This window comes from Haemorhous mexicanus, chromosome 1 (genome assembly GCF_027477595.1).
Source record: "Haemorhous mexicanus isolate bHaeMex1 chromosome 1, bHaeMex1.pri, whole genome shotgun sequence".
Taxonomy (NCBI): Eukaryota; Metazoa; Chordata; class Aves; order Passeriformes; family Fringillidae; genus Haemorhous; species Haemorhous mexicanus.
The window spans coordinates 146,987,381-147,007,026 of NC_082341.1; the positions used below are offsets into that span (position 1 = coordinate 146,987,381).

A 19,646-nucleotide genomic window follows, 5' to 3' on the forward strand; every position below is an offset into this window, starting at 1 on the left:
TACTGATACTAGTCCAAAGACCTGAGATACCCCCTCAGAATTTTATCCCCAAACAATCCAGCTGTTTCTGAAACTGTTAGCTAGGCACAGCTGGAAAAGGAAGCAGAGCTGTATTCCTGTTACCTGAAGTCGTGGGATTCCAGCTTCCAAACAATGCAAGTTTTTATCTGCTTCTTGGTCCTTCAGTCATACCTTTCTGCCTGGAACCATAGAGTAGACTCATAGAATCATTAAAGTTGGAAAATACTCTTAAGAGCTTGGAGTCCAGTCATAAACCTCACACTGCTTACTCCACCCTTAGCTCATATGTACCGCATCTACATGTCTTCTAAATACCTCCAGATCAGTGACTCAACCAAGTGGGCAGCCTGTTCCAATGCTTGATAATGTTTTTGTGAAGAAATTTTTCCTAATATCCAATCTAAGCCTTCCCTGGAGCAACTTCAGGCTGTTTTGTCTTCTCCTGTCACTTGTTACTTGGGAGAAGAGACCAACCTCCATCTGGCTATAACCTTATTTCAGGGAGCTGTAGAGAGCAATAAGGTCTCCTCTGAGCCTCCTTTTCTCCAGGCAAAACACCCCCAGCCCACCAGCAGCTTTGTTGCCCTTCTTTGGACATGCATCAGCACTCCAGTGTCAACATTCATTTGCAAACTGACTGAGAGTACCCCTTGATCCCCTCACCCAGATCATAGATAAAGATATTAGTTGGGACTGGCCTCAACACCAAGCCCTGGAGAGCACCACTTGTGAACAGCTGCCAGCTGGATTTAACTCCATTCACCACAAACCCGTGTTGGCTGGGCCTGATCCCTTGGTTGTCCTATATGTGCCATATGTTGGCACTCAAGGTGCTCTGCTCTGTAACCTTCTCTGGCACTGAAGTTAGGCTGACAAGCCTGTAGCTCCCCAGATCCTCCTTGCCATCTTTCTTGTAGATGGGTGTTATATTGATTACCTTGCAGTCCACTGAGACCTCCCCACTGAGCCAGGACTGCTGGTAAATGATGGAGAGTGGCTTGGTCAGCTCTTCCAGCAGCTCCCCCAGTACTCTTGGGTGGATCCCATCTGGCCCTATGGACCCGTGTGTGCCCAAGTGCTGTAGCAGGTCACTGACCAATTGCCCTTGGATTATGGGACCTTCATTGTGCTCCTTGTCCCTCTCTTCCAGAAGCTCAGGGGGCTGGGTCCCCTGAGAAAAAACAGTCTGATTATTGAAGACTGCAGCAAAGATGTTATTAAATATCTCTGCCTTTTCTTTATCATTTGTCACCATGTCATGTGATCCCCATGCCCAGGATAGCCTCCAGCTGTGACACCACCCACAAGTCCCTCTCTCTTCACAACAGCAGGTGCAGCAGGCGCCTTCCCTTGTTGGCTACCTCACAGTTTTGTCGGGAAATTCTCTTCCACACACTTGAGAGCCTCCTGGACTGTTCCTTTTCTTCTGTGTAGTATTTCTAGCAGACATCTGTAATTCTTACTCCAGAGGAGCTTAAGTTTATATCTTGGAGAAATTTTTTCAAAGATCCTACTGCTCTCCTGAGCAGCACCCCTGAAGTGAAGCCCACTGGCTCCTCTTGGCTGCTCCTGACTGAGCAGAACAGTGATTTGACCTAAGCATGGCTCCATGGCTGCCTAGTTTGGGAGGAGCACTGGACAGCAGAGCAGTCCAAGCTCTGGATGGCAGAATGTACCCTCAGCACTTCAAGGAGTTGTCAAAATACCAGGAAGACTGCAGCGGTGACCGCTGGTGACGTGTGCTGTGTTCACCACTGTTTGGGAGCAGCTTCTCTTGGTGACATCTCTGGGATTTCTTTTACACTCCCTGCAATCCATCTGGCATATTAAGTGCATTGCTTCTGGTTTTGTGCCCTGATGGCAGGGCTCCTCGTTGGTCGTGTTCCCTAAGGAACACCATCTTCTCTAGATGAATAGGAAGCTGATGGAGGTTAACTGCTGTCCCTGGTGAGACTCCCTCCTGGCAGAGAGCTTCCTTCTGCTGGTTAGTGAGTTCCTGCCCGGTGTGTTTGCCTTGGGATCACATCACACATTGCTTCTCTTACTCTGCTGTTCAAAACACAGGTTGGAAGGTGGATGTGAGTTAGCTGTGCTGGTTCAGGTCAAGAACTAGAACTAGTTTCAGGGTAGGCAAATTAGGGCAGTTTATCTAGGATTTAGTTTTACGTGCTTTTCACAACAACCATTCAGTAAAGTAAATATGTGTTGTTATTCTGTTCTGTAAAGTATTTTTAGTAAATCCTCAGTGCCTCTTTTATTGAATGACTAATACATTTTGGTACATCTGAATTACATCTATACTGAGTCATTTAATTTTGTAATGGCATATTTAAATGTTTAAGTCTCTACAAAAATTAAATATTGTAAAAGACTAACATTTTGTTCTAGGAGTTTGTGCCTGTATCACCACAAACCTCTGCTAAGGGAAAGAATTCCTGTGACCTGGACCTGATAACTAGCATGATGCTGTATTGCAGAAATATTTTGGGAAAGCATACAGCAGCCAGTATGTTGTTGCACAGCCAAAATGTGGTTTTTTGTTTTTTTTTTTTTAAATCAGTTCTTCATCTGCTTGCAGTGTTATGTTGCATTTAACATTTCACAATAGGTGTTGCAGTCATAGTTTTTCCTAACTCAGTGTTCACCCAACATTTCTAAAATTTTCCCTCATCTCAGACTATATTTACTTCACATTTTGAAACTCAGGCTTTGTTTATGGGGGTGGTTTTGCCAGTAACAGAATTAAAATAGTTATATCAGTGTTCTCCGCAGTCTTGCTTTTCTCGTAAGTGTTTGTGTTCTTTGGTTTTGGTTTTTTTTGGTAGGATTCTCCTTTATTTTGTTTTTTTTTTTAATTCTCACAGAAGGCATGTAAGCTGAAATAAAAAGAATCTGCAAGTTTTATACTGGGATAACTGTAAAATAAATGTACACATGCATTGCTTGTGTAGACCAGTTGAACAGCCTTCCTTGAATTACTTTGTCATCTGCACTACTTCTTGAAGTACTTTTTCCCTAGTCTGATGTCTTTCTCTAATCAGCTTACAATGCCCTTATATTCCTTGAACAAAATGCCTGTTTTGCCAGGCTCTCCTTATTTTGAAACACCTTGCAAGCTTTCACTTGTGCATCATTATGCTGGATTTGTAATCTGTGTTTCTCCCGATGTGTGGTTGATACCGTGTCTTTGCTTTTGTGCCAGCTCCATCATTTACTCTGTGAGCTCTTTAGGGCAGAGAGCTGCTCATCACCTCATGTGCTTGCTGCAGCACATACCATATTTTTAGACTCCAAGGAGTGATCATCAATCATTGTGAAATATCAATATCCTTTTATTCAGCTATCTATGAATACTGCTTGAGGCTTCTCATCGCCTTCTTCAAGCAAGGAATCAAAGTTAAGAACCACAGAAAAAGTTGGTTTTGTACTTGTACAATGGGGTTGTATGGTGAGAAAGGGTTTGAGAAGGAATACCTGCCACCACCAAACAAAAAAACCACCTAGTTTTCACCACTGAGAAAAAGAGCTGGGACTGTACAGGAAAAGAATGGGAGATATTTGTAGTGGTAATTCTGAAATGAAAATAACTTTCTGCTCTGTAAATGTTTGTATGTAAAATACAGAGAGCAGGATTTTCAAAAGTGCTTACATGATGTAAGAAACAAAATGAGAAACTGAATCCACAGCTGAATGGTTAGGCAATAACCTGGGATGTGGGAGAGTCAGGTTCAAATGCTCGCTGCAATTATCTTTTAATTAGTTATACAAAGTGGAACAACTTCAAACAGGAGAGATCGAGATGTCTTACCCCTGAATACCCAATAGCCTATGGGCTAGGACAACTAATATGGGATGAGCAGAGATTTGAAAACGGGTCAGTCACCTTACTGATGACTGTTTTAACCACTGAGATATTAAATCTGATAATATGTGGATTTCTCTCATCATTGTTTATGAGGAAGGATTTGTCTGGCTTAAGCAAGTGACTAAAGGAAAGGGTTTGTGGAGGAGGCACCCATTGCCATTAGAGGAGTAGAACTCCCTGTCTCTTAGAGAGTCTGCTTTGATAGCTGGCTTTTGTGATTCCTGTTTTTTGACACTGACTTTCTCCATCTATTTTATACAAGGTCTGAATGTCTAATTTAGGGAGGGGATTTCTTTGGATAGCCAGATCTCTAATAAGGCTTCAGACTACAGTTTGTATCTTTGCTACAACATAGTCTTTCTGTGCATTAAGTTAGCTGTCTGCGACAAAGTAGGGAGTTACAATAGTGCAACAGACCAAACAGAAGGATGCAAAGGAGTTTAAGCGAGGCTGACAAATAGCAGACAAAAAGACAATACATATTGTTAAAATGTATTTACTGCTAAAGGAGGAAACCATGCTAATATACTAATTACATCATCTTGAGACTGATAATTATCTCTGCAGGATTTCATGAGTCCGCATCCACTTGATTTGTCCTAATTCAGAGCCTTGTCATCCTCATCTGCAATCTCTCGCCCAGATGGAGCATGGAAATCGACACAAGCGTTCCTAATATGCAAATAGAGATCTGCAGTTCCACTTCAAAGTGGCAGCTTCTGAAGTGGGAGTTTTAATTATTCCATTTTGAGTTAGTGACTCTGCAAAAGAGTGGTTTTTTTTCTTCTGCCAGTGAGTTGGGTGTTCTTTTTTTTTCCCCCAGATTTGTTACCCAGGTTTGCAGTAGGCACGTCTTATTCTGTCGTGCAAACAATGACATGGTTGACCAATTAATGATGCATTTGTTTACTGATTGCAATCCATAACTTCCTTGGGGAGTTGTTTGTCCTGTTCTTCTTGGGTGCCTTTCCATGTAGTATTTTATATAACAAGATGAGATTCCTCATTGCTCATCACAGGAATTATGTCATGAACTTAACGAACAAGGTCATGTATCAACTGCCCTGTATTTTTCAGAGGTGAGCTGTATCTCCTGTCAAAACTAAAATCCCTTGAACAAGAGGATGGGCTGCTGAGGTTAGAGAAGAAGAGAAATTAATGAAGCAGTAAATGTTATAATCACTCTACATGGCATGGCAGAAGACAAAAGCTCGGGGGAATGGGATTGTCCCCCTGCACTGGTGAGGCCACACCTCAAGTCCTGTGTCCAGTTCTAGGTCCTGCATTTCAGGAAGGACATTGAGGTGCTGGAGTGAGTCCAGAGAAGGACAGGGGAGCTGGTGAAGGGTCTAGAAAGTAAGTCATATGAGGAATGGCTGAAGGAGCTGGGAGTGTTTGTCCTGAAGAAAAGGAGGCTCAGAGGGGACCTTACCACTCTCTACCACTCTCTGAAAGGAGGCTGTAGCCAGATGGTGGTTGGCCTCTTCTCATAGGCAACCAAAGACATGGTTGCCCATGTCCAAGAGGACATGGTCTCAAACTGTGCCAGGGGAGGTTCAGGTTGAATATTAGGAAGAATTTCTTCACTGGAAGGGTGGTTAAGCCTTGGAATACGCTGCACAGGGAGGATTCACCATCCCTGGAAGTGTTCAAGAAAGAACTGGATGTGGCACTTAGTGCCATGATCTAGTTTGACATTGTGATTGTCAGGAGCTGGACTTGATCTTGGAGGTCTTTTTCAACCTTAATGATTCTATGATGGGAATTGATAATAGTTATACTATAGGCACTGACCGAAATATAAAGTGATTGGCTGAGATATAGCTGAAATTTCATCTGATTGCAAATAACTACTGGGTAGAATCAGATTAAGTATTTTACTGTGACATGTACTCATAAGGAAGATTCCTGTTGAAGTGTGAGATGCAATTACAAGGTTCATTACTTACACTGAGTTATACTGTTCCACTTTGGATGGTGTATTTTCACTTTATAATGAGGTGAACTTAAAGAGGTCACTGACAGCGAGGAAACTGTGCAGCAGAAGCACTCAGAGCAAAATAATCCTAGGTACCAGTGGGTGCACTTGGGAGGGAAAGCCCTGCAAGACCCCGTGAGGAGGTCAGTGTAAACTGCTGTTCTTGCAAGACTGGTGACCCCTGTGTGCAGGGGTGGCAACCTGCATCTGTGTCTGCTCCCTAAATCCTTTGCCAGTGACTCAGCAGGTGTTTAGTGAGAATGTAATATATAAAAGGAAGAATGGAGGCATCCCATAATTAGGGCTAGTAATAAGGCAGGAATCAGTTTAGCATGTGATAGACAGTGAGTCAGAGAAATGAAGGAAAAGCAAGTTTGATAGGGTTATAGGAAGGAAAGTGCAGTACTAAAAACTGTGATGAATGATGATGAGATGAGTGTCAAAAGAATCTAAAAAGGGAAAGCAAAGTTATATGAGAAAGAGGAAGAATGAGTTCAAAACCTAAATATAAGAAGGCTGTAAATTCAGGAAGATGTAGGGAGAAGTTCAAATGGCAGGAGAGGTGTTACCAAGAGAATTGGCTAGCACAGGGCTTGTGCTAGCAGCCTGAAAGAACTTGAGGGACAAATGTGATAGCCTTGCAGAAACTGAGAAATAAGACAAAAAAATTCTATCTATTGAATTTAAAAATAACAGAAAGAAAATACCTGCAGGCACAGAGAGATAAGTTTAGAAAAAATTTACTTTTTTATGCTTTTAAATCTTATGGTAAATGGCAGTTTCTAATCATGGACAGCATAAAATTTCTGTGAGTATCAGACAGCATAAGGAGAGTGTTTTTGATAGTCAGAAAAGTACTGATTCTTTTCTTCAGTATTATGTCCAAACTTGTAGTGGTGTGGCTTCCAGTGTCAGGAAGTTCTTGGAGAGACAAATAAGATTTCTACTCTTAACACCTTTTCTTGTCAGCCAGATCAATATTTAAGGCTAAGCTTTTTAATTTATTTTATTTTTACAAAAAGCACTTTAACAGTGTATCTGAAGAGTACTCCACTTAGGAATTGTTCTGCTTCGTGCTCCTGTTTTTCCTATTGCCCTGCAGACTCTCAGGCAGAATTGTTTCCTTCAGCCTTAGAACTGCAGATGAGGACTCTCTTTTTTTCCTGCTTCTTCTCACCCTGCTGTCACATTTTGAAGACATGAGTAAATTGCTACTGCAATCACACAGTCTCATTTACAGAAATTCTTATTTTAAATATGAACTATTTAGAAATTAAAGTTGGATTTTAATTACTTCCAACAACAAAATCAAGGGCTTGTGTGTAATGGGGGAGCCTGTACATGCTAGAGAGCTGGAATATGATTTAATTTCTAGTCATAACTTTAAACCTGGATTGATAATTTGCATTTAGCTTTTTAAAAAGGCATTGCATATGAATTGCAAGAGAATTGCAAAGCAAGTATCCCTGAATTTTTGAAAACTCTTCTTCTGTGGTTCCTATTCTAGAGTCAGCTACCAGATCTCATCCAGTCCACTTTACAGTTAAGTATTGCTATTGCTACTATTGTGCTCAATTGCAGTTCTTTACACTGCTCACAGTTTTTCAAGTTCCCTTTCTTGTGGAGAGTATGAAGCAAGGTGGCTTTGAACTAAGATGCAGATACCAATGTAATGACTTATAACTGAAAAAGTGTTCAGGTTTTGTCAAAGTTCTGAGGACCGAGTTTTGGAGGCTCACAAAAGGGATGTGCTGGAATCAGGAAGTTGGGCTGAGTCATGCAGGACACACAGCTGGCACAGAAACAATCCGTTGTGAAAGCATTTTTTGGCATCATAATAAAGGAAAATGATCTAAACCAAGGATTTTGAAGAGGATTTAAAGATAGATTCCTAAATGTATGTTAGGAGCTTTCCTACAGTAGGAGGACCAGGATAGAGCGAGTGTCAATGCATTTGTTTTGAAAATCAAACAGGTAGAGTGACAGAGACTGGCATCATCAGTTATCTGATGGCACGAATCAGCCTCTTGATACTGTGATAGATAACAGCAAAGGTGTGGATAGACTCTAAGGATTTTGGAAGGTCAATGGGAAGGATGTGTAGGTTGGTTCTGTAAACAAGATTAATCCAAGCTGTCACACAGCACACCTTCTCTTTGCAAAAACTGGTAAATACAGAGGAACAGCAACATTATCTAGCATTCTAGGAGCAAAGGCTAAGTTGAAATGCTCATTTTTCTGATCCAGTTCTTTTTCTGAAGCTAAATTACAAAGATGGACCTATAAGCAAAGAGGAGGAAAAGAATTGCAGTTGAAAACATCCTTCTCTGTCTGCCTGCAGGGAACCTGTGAAAACTAGGGAATGGGGATATCCTGTTACACCTATGTAGCAGAAAGGGTATGTTGCCATTTCAGAGTGTGCAGTGCAAGGAAAATAATCACGTGAGCATGTACCAGGAGGGCACATAGTGTTTGGCAAGACAAGGGAAGAGGTGCAAGCTGTCACCCAGAACTGGTAAATCAAGAAGGATAAGACTAGGAGTAAGGCCTGGGATTTAGTGGCTAATAACTCCATTGAGGGCTGTCCCAATAGGAAGCTGGATAAGTAAACATCACTAATGGATGGAAGAATGTAGTATGTAGAAAGGTAAAGTGCAGTAAAGTGCAAAATAAAAGGCAATTCTGCCACCACCCACAGACTGGGACAAATGAGGTATTTTTACTCACTGAGTATAAGTAAGGTTGGTATTCCCAGTTTATAAGGAAATTGGGAGGCTCAGTACAGTTGCACTCGTTGGGTTTTTTGCTTGTTTTGCTTAATGCAGCCCTGTGCTATCACTGAATTAACTGCTCTGTGTTCAAGGTGGTGCTCACTCTGATGGAATTATTGCCATCTTGATCTGTATATTAATAAAGATATATTAATTTGATGGGTCTAGGCTTCAAGTTTCGACCAGGATTTGTGTTTTTCAACTAATGTCAATTTGAATGAAGCATGAGTCTCTACTTAAGATATCTTATTGCTGTTTCTTGAAAGTATAAAGGTTACATTTACTGCTGATGAAAAATGGCGACATGACTCACATTACTGTTTTGGAGAGTATGAAGAAGAAATACTGTCAGGGCTGAAGAACTTTCTGAGGACAAGAATTTCACCGGATGAATGAAAAAACCTCCAGGAGGGGTAAACATTGAAAAAGCTTGCCTGACTTTCACTGGAGGTATACCCAGAGAATATGGAAAACATCCCTCTGGAAAAATAACAGATTTCAACAATGGTTGCTATATGAAGGTCTTTGAAGGATAAGTCACACTGTGCATTTATACAGGAATAAGCTAGATATCTGGCATAAAACATAGTTTTGAAGGAGCTTTTGTAGATAACACTGAACTGTACTTGTTTTAGGATTTAGCCCTTTATTTCCATACTGTAGAAAACATAGGTTTTAGTGATCTTAGTCAAAAAAGCAGAGCCATACAAGAGTAAACAGGTTGTTAATCCGAAATCACCTTAGGGCCTTCTTCTGCTCCCACTGAAATCAATGTCTAAATTCCCATCAGTTTGAGTGGGATATTAAAGAAAGAAAAATAGCTCTAATATCCATGTTAATGTATTTGCTAAATATGAGAATTAATCAGCAGCTTGGTAAACTGGTTCAGCAGCCTGATGCATTTGCTGAATCAACTTTGCCAAAACAGATGCACCATCTGCCTCACAGTTTCTAAAACACTGTTAAAACAAAGCAACATTTTTATAAGAATAAAATTTTAAGTTGGTTTTACTGTTACATGCCTTCATCTGTGCTCAGGCAAAACTACTTAGCACAAAATGCTATGTATCTCTAGTGCACCAAAATTAATTTTCATGTAAACTCTATTTATGGCAGAACTTCTAGGTATGATAGCCTTGCTCCTTCACCATGTCTTGAACCATAATACTGTGTATGAATTGCAAAAGGATTGCAAAACAAATATCCCTGAATTTTTAAAAACTCTTCCTCCGTGCTTCTCATTCTAGAGTCAGCTACCAGATCTCATCCAGTCCACTTAACAGTTAGGTATTGCTTTTGCTGCTATTGTGCTTAATTGCAGTTTTTTACACTGCTCAGAGTTTTTCAGGTTCCCTTTATTGTGGAGGGTATGAAGCAAGGTGGCTTTGAACTAAGATGCAGATACTAATGCCAACTGTGTAGCATTTCCAAAGCAAAATTTTTGCTTTGTCATATTCATACTTCATATGTAGAATAAAACATACAGAAAACAAGATGAAGACAGACTTCTGTTTTGTTAAAGTCATTAAGAATATTTAGTGCAACCCTTACAGCAAATGACAGGCTTTCAGAAATGCTGAAAAGCTTAAGGTGCTAAATATCCTTGAGCTTTCTTCATTTTGGTACCTTGGGAAAACCACACCTTTAATACTCACATTTACTGCTGGTTTTGTGAGCCATTTTTATGTTATTGGTAACAGGTAGTTTTAATACTGGTATTTCAATAAAATCTCCTTTCGTTGCTTATTTTTACCCCTTTGCACTTTGAAAAGCATTGCACAAAGGGTCTTGGGGGGAAACAAAAGGGTGTTCACCATCTTCTCTCTGCCATAGTCAGTAACTGGGGTAAATACAAATGGGTGTTTTTTTCTGTTAAAATCTATGTGGAGTGGAGCATTTTGCTTGAGGTGAAACTTCTAACATACAGGAATCCCAAGAGATGCTGTTCAGACTGTAAACTTTGCAGGCACACAGGCAGTTTTGTTTCTTCACCTGGTGCTCATTTGCATTAATCCCACCCTATATAGATGGTTCCTTTCCAAACAGGAGACAGCAACCAGGGTGGCCAAAGTCCATTAATAGCCTTACTGAAATGACTGTCAAGTGCCAGGAGTTGAGAGAGTGTGCTTGGATACACCCCAGTACACCTGGAAGCAGTGTGTGCCTCTCACTGCTTACTTTTTTTTTAAGGGTTGAATGTGTGCAGCTGTGTTTAAAGTAGGGGAAGGAGACTGTGGAAGGTACAGACAATTTTATTTTGGGGACACCCTAGCTACAACCACTTCGCTGATGTGCTGTTTTGGAACCACGGCAACCCTGCCTCACCTTCATACTGTTACTTTAGCAGTATTTGGGATACTTGAATCCTGCTGACAGTGATTTTCTGTTGTGCTGGTCTGGTTTATTAAGGCAGTATGTGTCATAAGTGTGGGTCAGCCCTTACAAATCTGCCTCTCTTGGTATTTCACAATAGTCTGCAAAGGTGTTGCTCAACTGCAGTCCCAGCCCTGCAGCCATGATGTACAGAGGTGTTGAATCTCCTGAATCAGATGTGGGCCCTTAGGCAATCCTGGCTGCAGCTGAGCTCTGTTCATACTGCAGCTCCTGCTGCTGAATGATGATATACTGTTTGACTGTCCTTGCAGATGTTTCCAAGTGCAGTGTTTTATTTGTGCATCAACAAATGATCTGATATTTGCTAAGGGTTCGTATCTAGCCATTCAAGAATAATAAATGACTGTTTAGGTTGAGCTGAAATTTTGCAGCCTGATTCAGTTACAGTGGTGACTCAGAGTTGGTTCTCACATGATTCACAAAGTGTATGGGTGACTCAACCCACAAATTTACTTAGCTCCCCTGTTATTTTCCCTCTCAGTGAAAAAAAAATTGGTTATAATAAATAATCACAGCAAACTTTGACTTACCCTGAGGTAAAATAAATATGTGTGTTGAAAGGCTGCATATTTGTAATAATAAATTATTTAGTGGGGTAAGGATGAAATAATAGGATGTAGGAATTGTTAAACAAGAAAGAAAGGGGACATGCATTTCTGTTTGTTTTTGTTGCACAGCAGAGATAAGTAAGGGAAGAATAGTTACTTTCTCTATGGTATGAGATGCTCAGAGAGGCTGTTTTGACATTCTTACTGTTGTTTTCAGCCACTTCTTGGCATTTGTTCTCTGCAATAAGCAGATTTAGATACGTCCATGTCTGGTTCAGACATTTTGAAGTTATGTCAGTTCAGAAAATGTGAGGCTCCCATGTTCTGAACTGGCTCTTTGTAGGATTTGGTAGGCTGGCACACTGTTCCTGAAGGACTTGAAGCTGGCTGTCTGAAAAATCGATTGAGTTCCTTCACAAAATCGAATTCACAAAGGTAAGAAATTAGGTCCCAGCAGGAACTACAAGAAGTTTTTCTTCAAAAGATGCAGCTGCTGTCAGTGTTTGATAACCAAATGCACAGGCACATGGCTGTAGTGTAAATACAGTATAAATTAATCTGAGTTTGGAGTTAGGTGGAAATATCACCATATCCTTTTTTGTGCTGTCCCAAAAGAATATAAATATCTAAATAACTACATACCTCTGAGCTTTATAGCACTGAGTGACTCATCACCCTCCCTTTCATAAATGAAACAACAAAGAATCTGGAAAATGAAGAAATTCTGCCCTGTCAGCTGACCTTTAAAAGTCTTTTAAAAGTTCATTAGCAAGCAGGAATGTTTCTATACCTCACAAAACTCAAATGTCAATGATATCCATAAATTAATCTTCAAAAGTCCATATTTTGCAGGAATTAAATTACAGGGAACAAATAATGCATGGTTTGAAAGACTCTGGTGAGAATTCTGAATTCTATGAAAAGACAGTTCTTTTGTAGATTGTGTCACAGATTTGAGGAAACTGCAGCTTAGTTCAGGTATGGCAAGAAATTTCTGAGAAATAAAATGGATGGCACTGGCAAGCTTCCAAATACCAGGGACAGAAAAGATAGCCCTGAGAAAGAGTACCTTGGAACAGTGACAGGATAAAAATATGCACCTAAAGGACTTCTGTGCTAGAGAGAGAAGAACAAAAAGGCTAAAAAATAATCATGGTGTGTCACATGCTGAACCACTGCAATGCAAAGACCAGTGGAGCATTTCTGTGACAGGCAGAATGCTGTTCTTTTATCACAAGGATTGCCAAGCAGCCACAAGCTGTTTCAGGACTCTTTATAGAGAGTGAACCAAATGCACATGTTAATTTGAACTTTCCCTCAGCTAAAGGAGAAGGTAAAAGGATGGCTTTGTGCTCAAAGCACAGAACTGGGATTTATTTATTCTGGGTTCTGCCGCAGTCTCCTTGTGCGACCTTAGGCCAAGTTATTAATCTCCTAATGCCACAGCCTGTCCATTTGTAAAATACATGGTACATGTCACAATGGGTGTTTGAGGCTAAATTCTTTAATGTTTGTGAAGTGTTTTGGGACTGGGCAGGACAATTATTTAATGCTGCAGTGCAGCATGCAGGGTTATGCTAATTAGTGCCCTTTTAGACACTGATCCCTTGCTGTATGGAGACCAATACCACAAACTGGTCCAATTTTAGTCTATGCCACCTTTGACCTTACTCGTTCTGAGATTGGTCTGGAACAGAATAATTTATTTTTAACTTGGTGGTTATGGTAATTGATGAAATAAAAATTCCCCAGACTGTCCCTTGGAATACCCTGCATTTACTCTTCCCTTAGGCTCTGCAAGCTGGCCTTTCAAAAAGCCTGATTTTTGGAGGCATAGTTTTAACAGTTTAGGCATAGAATAGACACACTCCATGGAAGAATCCATGAGAGGAGGGTGTATCCTTACAGACAGATATTGGTAGAAGACATGTCATGAAGTGGCTCATTCCATAAGCACTGCCTATCAAACACAGAAACCCTTTTGCACATATGGCTCTGACCAGGTGGTGTGGTGTGAGGCCATGAGTAAATGGCTCTTTTGATAGTTTAACTACAGCTATGTTTTCCTAAACAATTATGTGTTAAGCGTTTGCAAATGTGTTTTCTTATCAGGACTGCTGGTAGATTCTGTATGTATCTGTATGTTATATATACCATGTCTGTTTTCCTTTTGCTGACCCCCGTGTAAAAACCCGTGTGGTTCTTTGCAAGTACAGCACAGCAGATGCTTTTGCTTTTTCTGTTGCTGTAAACAAGATGTTGTGACTGATACTTCTTTTCACCATATGTCCTGAACACTCCCAGTTCATCGTTACATGTAATTTCCAGGATGCTTTGTAGGGTGTGTATGCCTCCACCCCATTTCAAAATCAGTGTAGCTCTCAATGGATTGACTAATGGCTGCAAGGTGTTACTTAGCATGCTGGTTTTGGCTGACAGTGCTGCTAAACCAACAGTTGTTTGCTTAATGTGTCTTTCATGGTTCTCATGTGAAGTAACTTATTCTGAGGAATTGAACATGTCAGTGACTTCAGGTCTGCTGGTAAGCATTTCTCTGACATGCTGCTGAGACCAAGAAGGAGCATGACCCCAGCTTGGTGCCCTGAACACTGATAATTTTGCCTTGTCCCTTTAGCCATACCCTATGTTTGTATTGCCCTCAGACATTTTGTTATGCTGATCTCATCATTCCTATATCCATCAAGAATCTTTAGAGTAGGAGTGGGTGGGTGGCAAGAGCTAAAGAAAACTGTAATGAACCTGTAAAGGTGTTGTGCTGATGTAGTGGGTAAGATGTTGTAATTCTGTCCAACAGTGAGGATCCAGGACTGATGGGACATTTTCTTTCATTTGTTTTCATTTATGTTGTTGTGTAGACCATTCTCAACCCTCTTCTAACCCTCTCTTAGGCATAGGATATGCAGCACCAAAAAGAAATTGCTTGTGCAGGGCAAAATGTATTTACTTGTTATTATAGTGGGTGGACATGCCTTATTATTCACCTGTGATGTGTTGACCTTCCAGAAGGTCTACCTGGCATTTCAGTAATAGCATGTGTGTGGTACAGTACTGAGTGTGGTCAGGAATGGTGTCTCTACTAATCATTTTAATGAAAGCAATCATGTGGAAGTGAACAGAAACTGAATTTAAATTGTAAACATGAAAGAAGTTAAACCATAAGAAAGTGCATTCTTTGAGCATCTCTCACATCTGACTCTAGGTTTCTGTATGAAGTGGTTGTCTGAGCCTTTGTCATATGTGCTGCATTGCTGGGCTGTCCTCACAATCTAGTAATGTGTTGCTATTGGGAATTTAGCTGGTGTGAATGACTTTTTTTTCCCTCTCGATAGCTGGTGGAATTGTTCATGTTGCCCTTAGCAAATAGCAGGCTACTCTTACTTTAATAGACCTATGGCAGCAAGCTGTGTGATTAGTTAGGTGCTGAGGGAGAGTTTAATGTAAGCATTCTCTTGAGGTTAGTGAGATGTCTTCATGCAAATCTTTGTAGCTCCACAGTGGCACAGACAAAGTTTATTTGTGTGGATATCATACAATCATAAGAGTATCCTGAGCTAGAAGAGAAACACAAAGGCCATTGAGTCCAGCTCCTGGCCCTGCCCAGGACACCCCCAGGAATCCCACCATGTGTCTGAGAGCATTGTTCAAACTCTTCTTGAACTCTGTCAAGCTTGGTGCTGTGACCACTTCCCTGGGAGACTGTTCTGGTGCCTGGCCAGCCTCTGGGTGAAGAACCTTTTCCTAGTACCCAGCCTAAATCCCCCAACACAGCTTTATGCTGCTCTTTTGGGTCCTGTTGCTGGCCCCCAAAAAGCAGAGGTCGGTAGTTGCCCCTCCCTTCCCCTCCTGAGGAGGCTGCGGACTGCAGTGAGGTTCTCCCTTTAGTCTCCTCTTCTCTGGGCTGACCTCAACCATTTCTCATACAGCTCCTCCTCTAAGCTGTTTCCCATCTTTGTGGCCCCACTTTGGGTGCTCACTGACACATTTATATCTTTCTTGCATTGTGGTGCCCAAAACTGCACGCAACACTTGAGGAGAGGTAGCACCAGCACAGAGTGACAGTGACAGTGCAACACCATGCACCTTCTCAAACATGTTCTTTTTGGTAACATAATGCTGTGAGTTACAGTTCCTACCTTTTTTTTTCTGCTCATATGTGTAAAGTCTTTTAATTCTGGAAGTTGGAGTTGAGAACCACTGTTTGAACTAACATTGACTGTGCCCTTCTTTTCACCTCTCAGTCTGAGGGTATGATTGAAGATGTTATGTTGATGCATATCTGCACTCAAATCTTCCATGAGTCAAGAAAAAGATAAAGAAATCCTGATGTAACTCTATCAATGTGTAATGTGGTTCCTTTCCTTCCTGTGGAGAGGAAAAGATTATTGACATTGTCTTTACTGCTGATGGATGCCTGTGATGAATGTCCACATAATTTATTTTACTCTTGGTGTCAGTCTCAGCAACTTAGAAGCACTTCAGGGTTATTTTTAGTATACACAGCTGGATCTTCCATAGGGCTACAGTGCTGTCATTTGTCATGAGGACAGATCTTAGTGGTGGGTTGTTATTTGGACTATTCTTGTGTGTGTCTACATGTTACTTTTATGTTAAAGAGAGAATGTCAGTAAAATCAGCGTGATGTTGCAGAAAGGAATATGTTTGCACTACATGAGTCCTGATCAAAGCATTCTTTTATAATGTCTTGCATTTTAAATGAATTTTGATTTAGTAAGTGCCTTTTTGTTCTTGCATGCACTTGATAGCCAAGTTTCTTCTCCAGCTGAGTACTGAACAATGCTGGTTGGGGTTGTGATAGGTCTTCTTTTGCAGCAGTGTGCTGTGATGCTGGCACAGGCAAACCATTTGAGTGTGAATGATTGTCCTCATTGCACTGGGCACAGGATGCTCTGTTTTCCTTTGCTCCTTTGGTCAGGTTTCATGGGATAAGGACTCTACATTCCTCCCTGGCCCCTGCAGCAGTCTAAGCATCTCTGATGACGTGCTGTTGGTCTTTCATTGTCACTGTGCTCCTTTGGTACCAAAGTGTTACTGAGTCTTTCCCATTTACAGCTGGATGTTGTGGTAGGTGATCTTTTATCTCCAGGTGCCTTTGAAAACTTCATGCTATCACCTGGCAGTGCATGTTTTTTTCTTATTTTTCTTCTTGCCACAACTTGCATCTGCTGAAAGTAGATGTGCCAAACTGGCTTTGCTCTTGGAAGAAGTAATAGTTCTATGGATTGCTTTGCTTTGCTTAAGTGATAGTAAAGTTGGTTTTTTTTTTTTTTTCATTTTATGTGTCTGCTAAGTCCATTTTTATGTGAACATTTATTTATTTGGCTCCTGAAACAAAATATATTCTGTGGGATGTCCAAGGTCTCAGTAAACTTTTAAACCTGTAAATGATTTGATGAAGTGGACTGTTTTTTTTTTTTTCTCAGTAGGCTCCTTTTTTTCCTTTCACAATGAATAGTGTCATGGTCTGGTGAAGGGCAGAATTTAGTATGTGTGGTAGGGGAAGAGTGGCTCAGCAGAAATGGTGCTTACCTCCTTTTTTTTTCAGATTGTCATATTTGACATGATTTTTGGGATAGAAGTAGCTTTTTTTCTGGTTCAGAAAATGCTTAGCATTAAATATTTGACAGATGTCCACCTTCTTTCTGACTTGGTGCTGTTGCTAATCCTCATAGCACAGCACAGTCCCTGAGCTGGGTCTTATGAAGAACTGTCAAAGTTACACTTCACTAGAATTTAATGTTGCCTTGAGAAACAGAGAACTCCAATTATTGATTCTAGGGGGTTCCCAAAGTGCTTTTTGCATTCTTAGAATATCTTAATGTTGTCTATGTGATGACTTCCCTTTTCTGGGTATTTATTCTTCAGATCATTCCAGATGTATTTGCTGTAAGTTAGTGCTTTTCAAGAAACTGTGCTTTTGCCTGCTTGTGTGGCTTAATGCTTCTTGTTCACACAGCACAAATAAATTGAGGTGTTTCCTTTTACATTAGCTGTGCTGTTCTTGCTAGTGTTATCACACTAATCTTGCATGTAGATTATAGGCTTCTGTAAACCTGATTCTGAAGTGATGAGAGTGGAGGTTTTTGCAAAACTCTTAAAAGTTATTTTGGATTTTCTGTTATCTTCTTGCTTTCTGTAGACTTTGGTTTCATTCTCATCAAGTGTTATGCTGGTTCCTGTTAACATGTTTACCTCCATCACTCACAGAGGTAAATTTGACTGCAAGGTTCAGTTTTTCCTTTTGCTACTGTGAGAAATACCCAGAAAATGAGTTAAATGAGACTGAGAAGCTAATATCTGCATTTCATACTTACTTTTACTGAAATGAGTTACTTGGAGGTTATGGCTTCAGAGCAGGAAGCCTAACTGTAGTCAAAAGAAACTGAGATTATGCTAATGAAGTTTTGCTTGATGTCTTCTGCTTTGTATTAAAATGTATCATAATGACTACATTCTATTTCTTCTTCCCTACAGGTAAAACGAGAAAAACCAGAAAATTTACCAGATTTAGAAAACTTGGCTCAAGAAAAATTCCTTGAAATGGAGAGCATGAACAGTGACTCAGAGTTCCAAAGGAATGAAAAATATATGTATTTTAAGGATCAACTTAAGGAGATGAAAAAACAATGTAAGTCTGATTTTTTAAAAATGATTCTTTGGATGCTATGCAGTAAAATCTGACTAACTGCCCTGAAATACAGAACTGCCCTTTATGGCTCAAACTGATGTGAGTATTCTTAAAAACTTAAAAACTTACTTAAATTGATATCTTTGTAGAAAAAAAAACAGTGTAGTGACCTTTATAGTTTTATTTAGACTCCTACAACTCCTGCTGTGTTTGAACACAAATATGAAAAACACATTTTTTTTTGGTGAGGTGGGCTTTTTCATTTGAAGACCTTTTGCATTTATTTTCTTAACTGATAGGATCTCCTAAAAGGATTAGGTAAGCTGTTTTCATTTGTCACTTAAACAAATTGCTCCTGTTTCACAACATAGGATGTGTTGCAACACTAAGAAGACCTTTGCTTTAATGGTAGAACTGTATTGTTGGAAAATGCTTATTGTACGTGTTCTCAGGTTTACAGCTTCTGTGCACGCACCGTCCAACACTGCAGATTACTAAAATCCATTTTTTCCAAATTCAAGTAATTTTTCAAGTGTTAAAATTTTAAATTATTTGTGCTTAAATTACCAGAAAAGTTGAAGAGTAAACAGTTTGGTTATTTATGCAATGCAACAAAATTGTCTACTTTTATTGCCCCGCACATAGAGCAGTCATTAAAATATGACTCTGATTACTGGTGCTGGGAAAGTTCATGGGCTCTGACACTATTTGTGTTGCTCTTCCCTAATCATGATTATGTTCTGAAATCATATTATTCTCCTTGCTGTCCCTTGACCCCTTGACCCCTTGACCCCTGTACCTATTCCCTCCCATCTTACATGTTGATTTCAACATAAACTGGTATCTCAGGAACTTCAGGAGTCATAGATTAATGATTTATACCACTGGAAAATGATATTCTGAGTGCTCTCCTGTAGCTCTCCTTCAATTCTGGGTTTTTTTGAAGCCCTATCCAAAACCCAAAGAAACCAGTGGAAAGAATTTTCCCTCTGGACTTTGGATTGCTTCCCTATAGAGATTTATAGGACATGCTTGACAAGTTGAATTTCAGATCTGGTACCTCAAGACTCCCTAGGATTAGAGCTTGAAGGCTTAATATATTTGTTTCCCATCTCTATGCATTTTAGCACTGATCTCTGAGTTTAATAAAGCTCTTGGCACTACTCTAAGAATGAACATACCAAGTTGCAGACCACAAAACAGTGTAATTTTCACTCCCTACATAACCATAAAATTACTACTGCCCCAACATTATGTTGTAATTTCTAATTTCCAGGTGTTTGTAACTGAGAAGATAAAAATCTTGATAACTGACTTTGAATTTACTTTCTACCTTGTAATTGCCTGAGGAAGGGGTGTATGCTCTAGTGATACGTTCAGTTCTAACTGTGGGATTAAGTTC

The 19,646-nt window shown here is 40.2% G+C and overlaps 1 protein-coding gene across 1 annotated transcript in view; it reads left to right on the forward strand.

Moving 5' to 3' along the window:
• Positions 1-19,646, forward strand: part of NSMCE2 (NSE2 (MMS21) homolog, SMC5-SMC6 complex SUMO ligase) — a 126,388-nt gene that overhangs the window by 41,663 nt on the left and 65,079 nt on the right. The window contains exon 4 of the mRNA XM_059866882.1: positions 18,091-18,244. Coding sequence (XP_059722865.1) covers positions 18,091-18,244 — 154 coding nt within the window. The remainder of the gene's footprint in view (positions 1-18,090; positions 18,245-19,646) is intronic.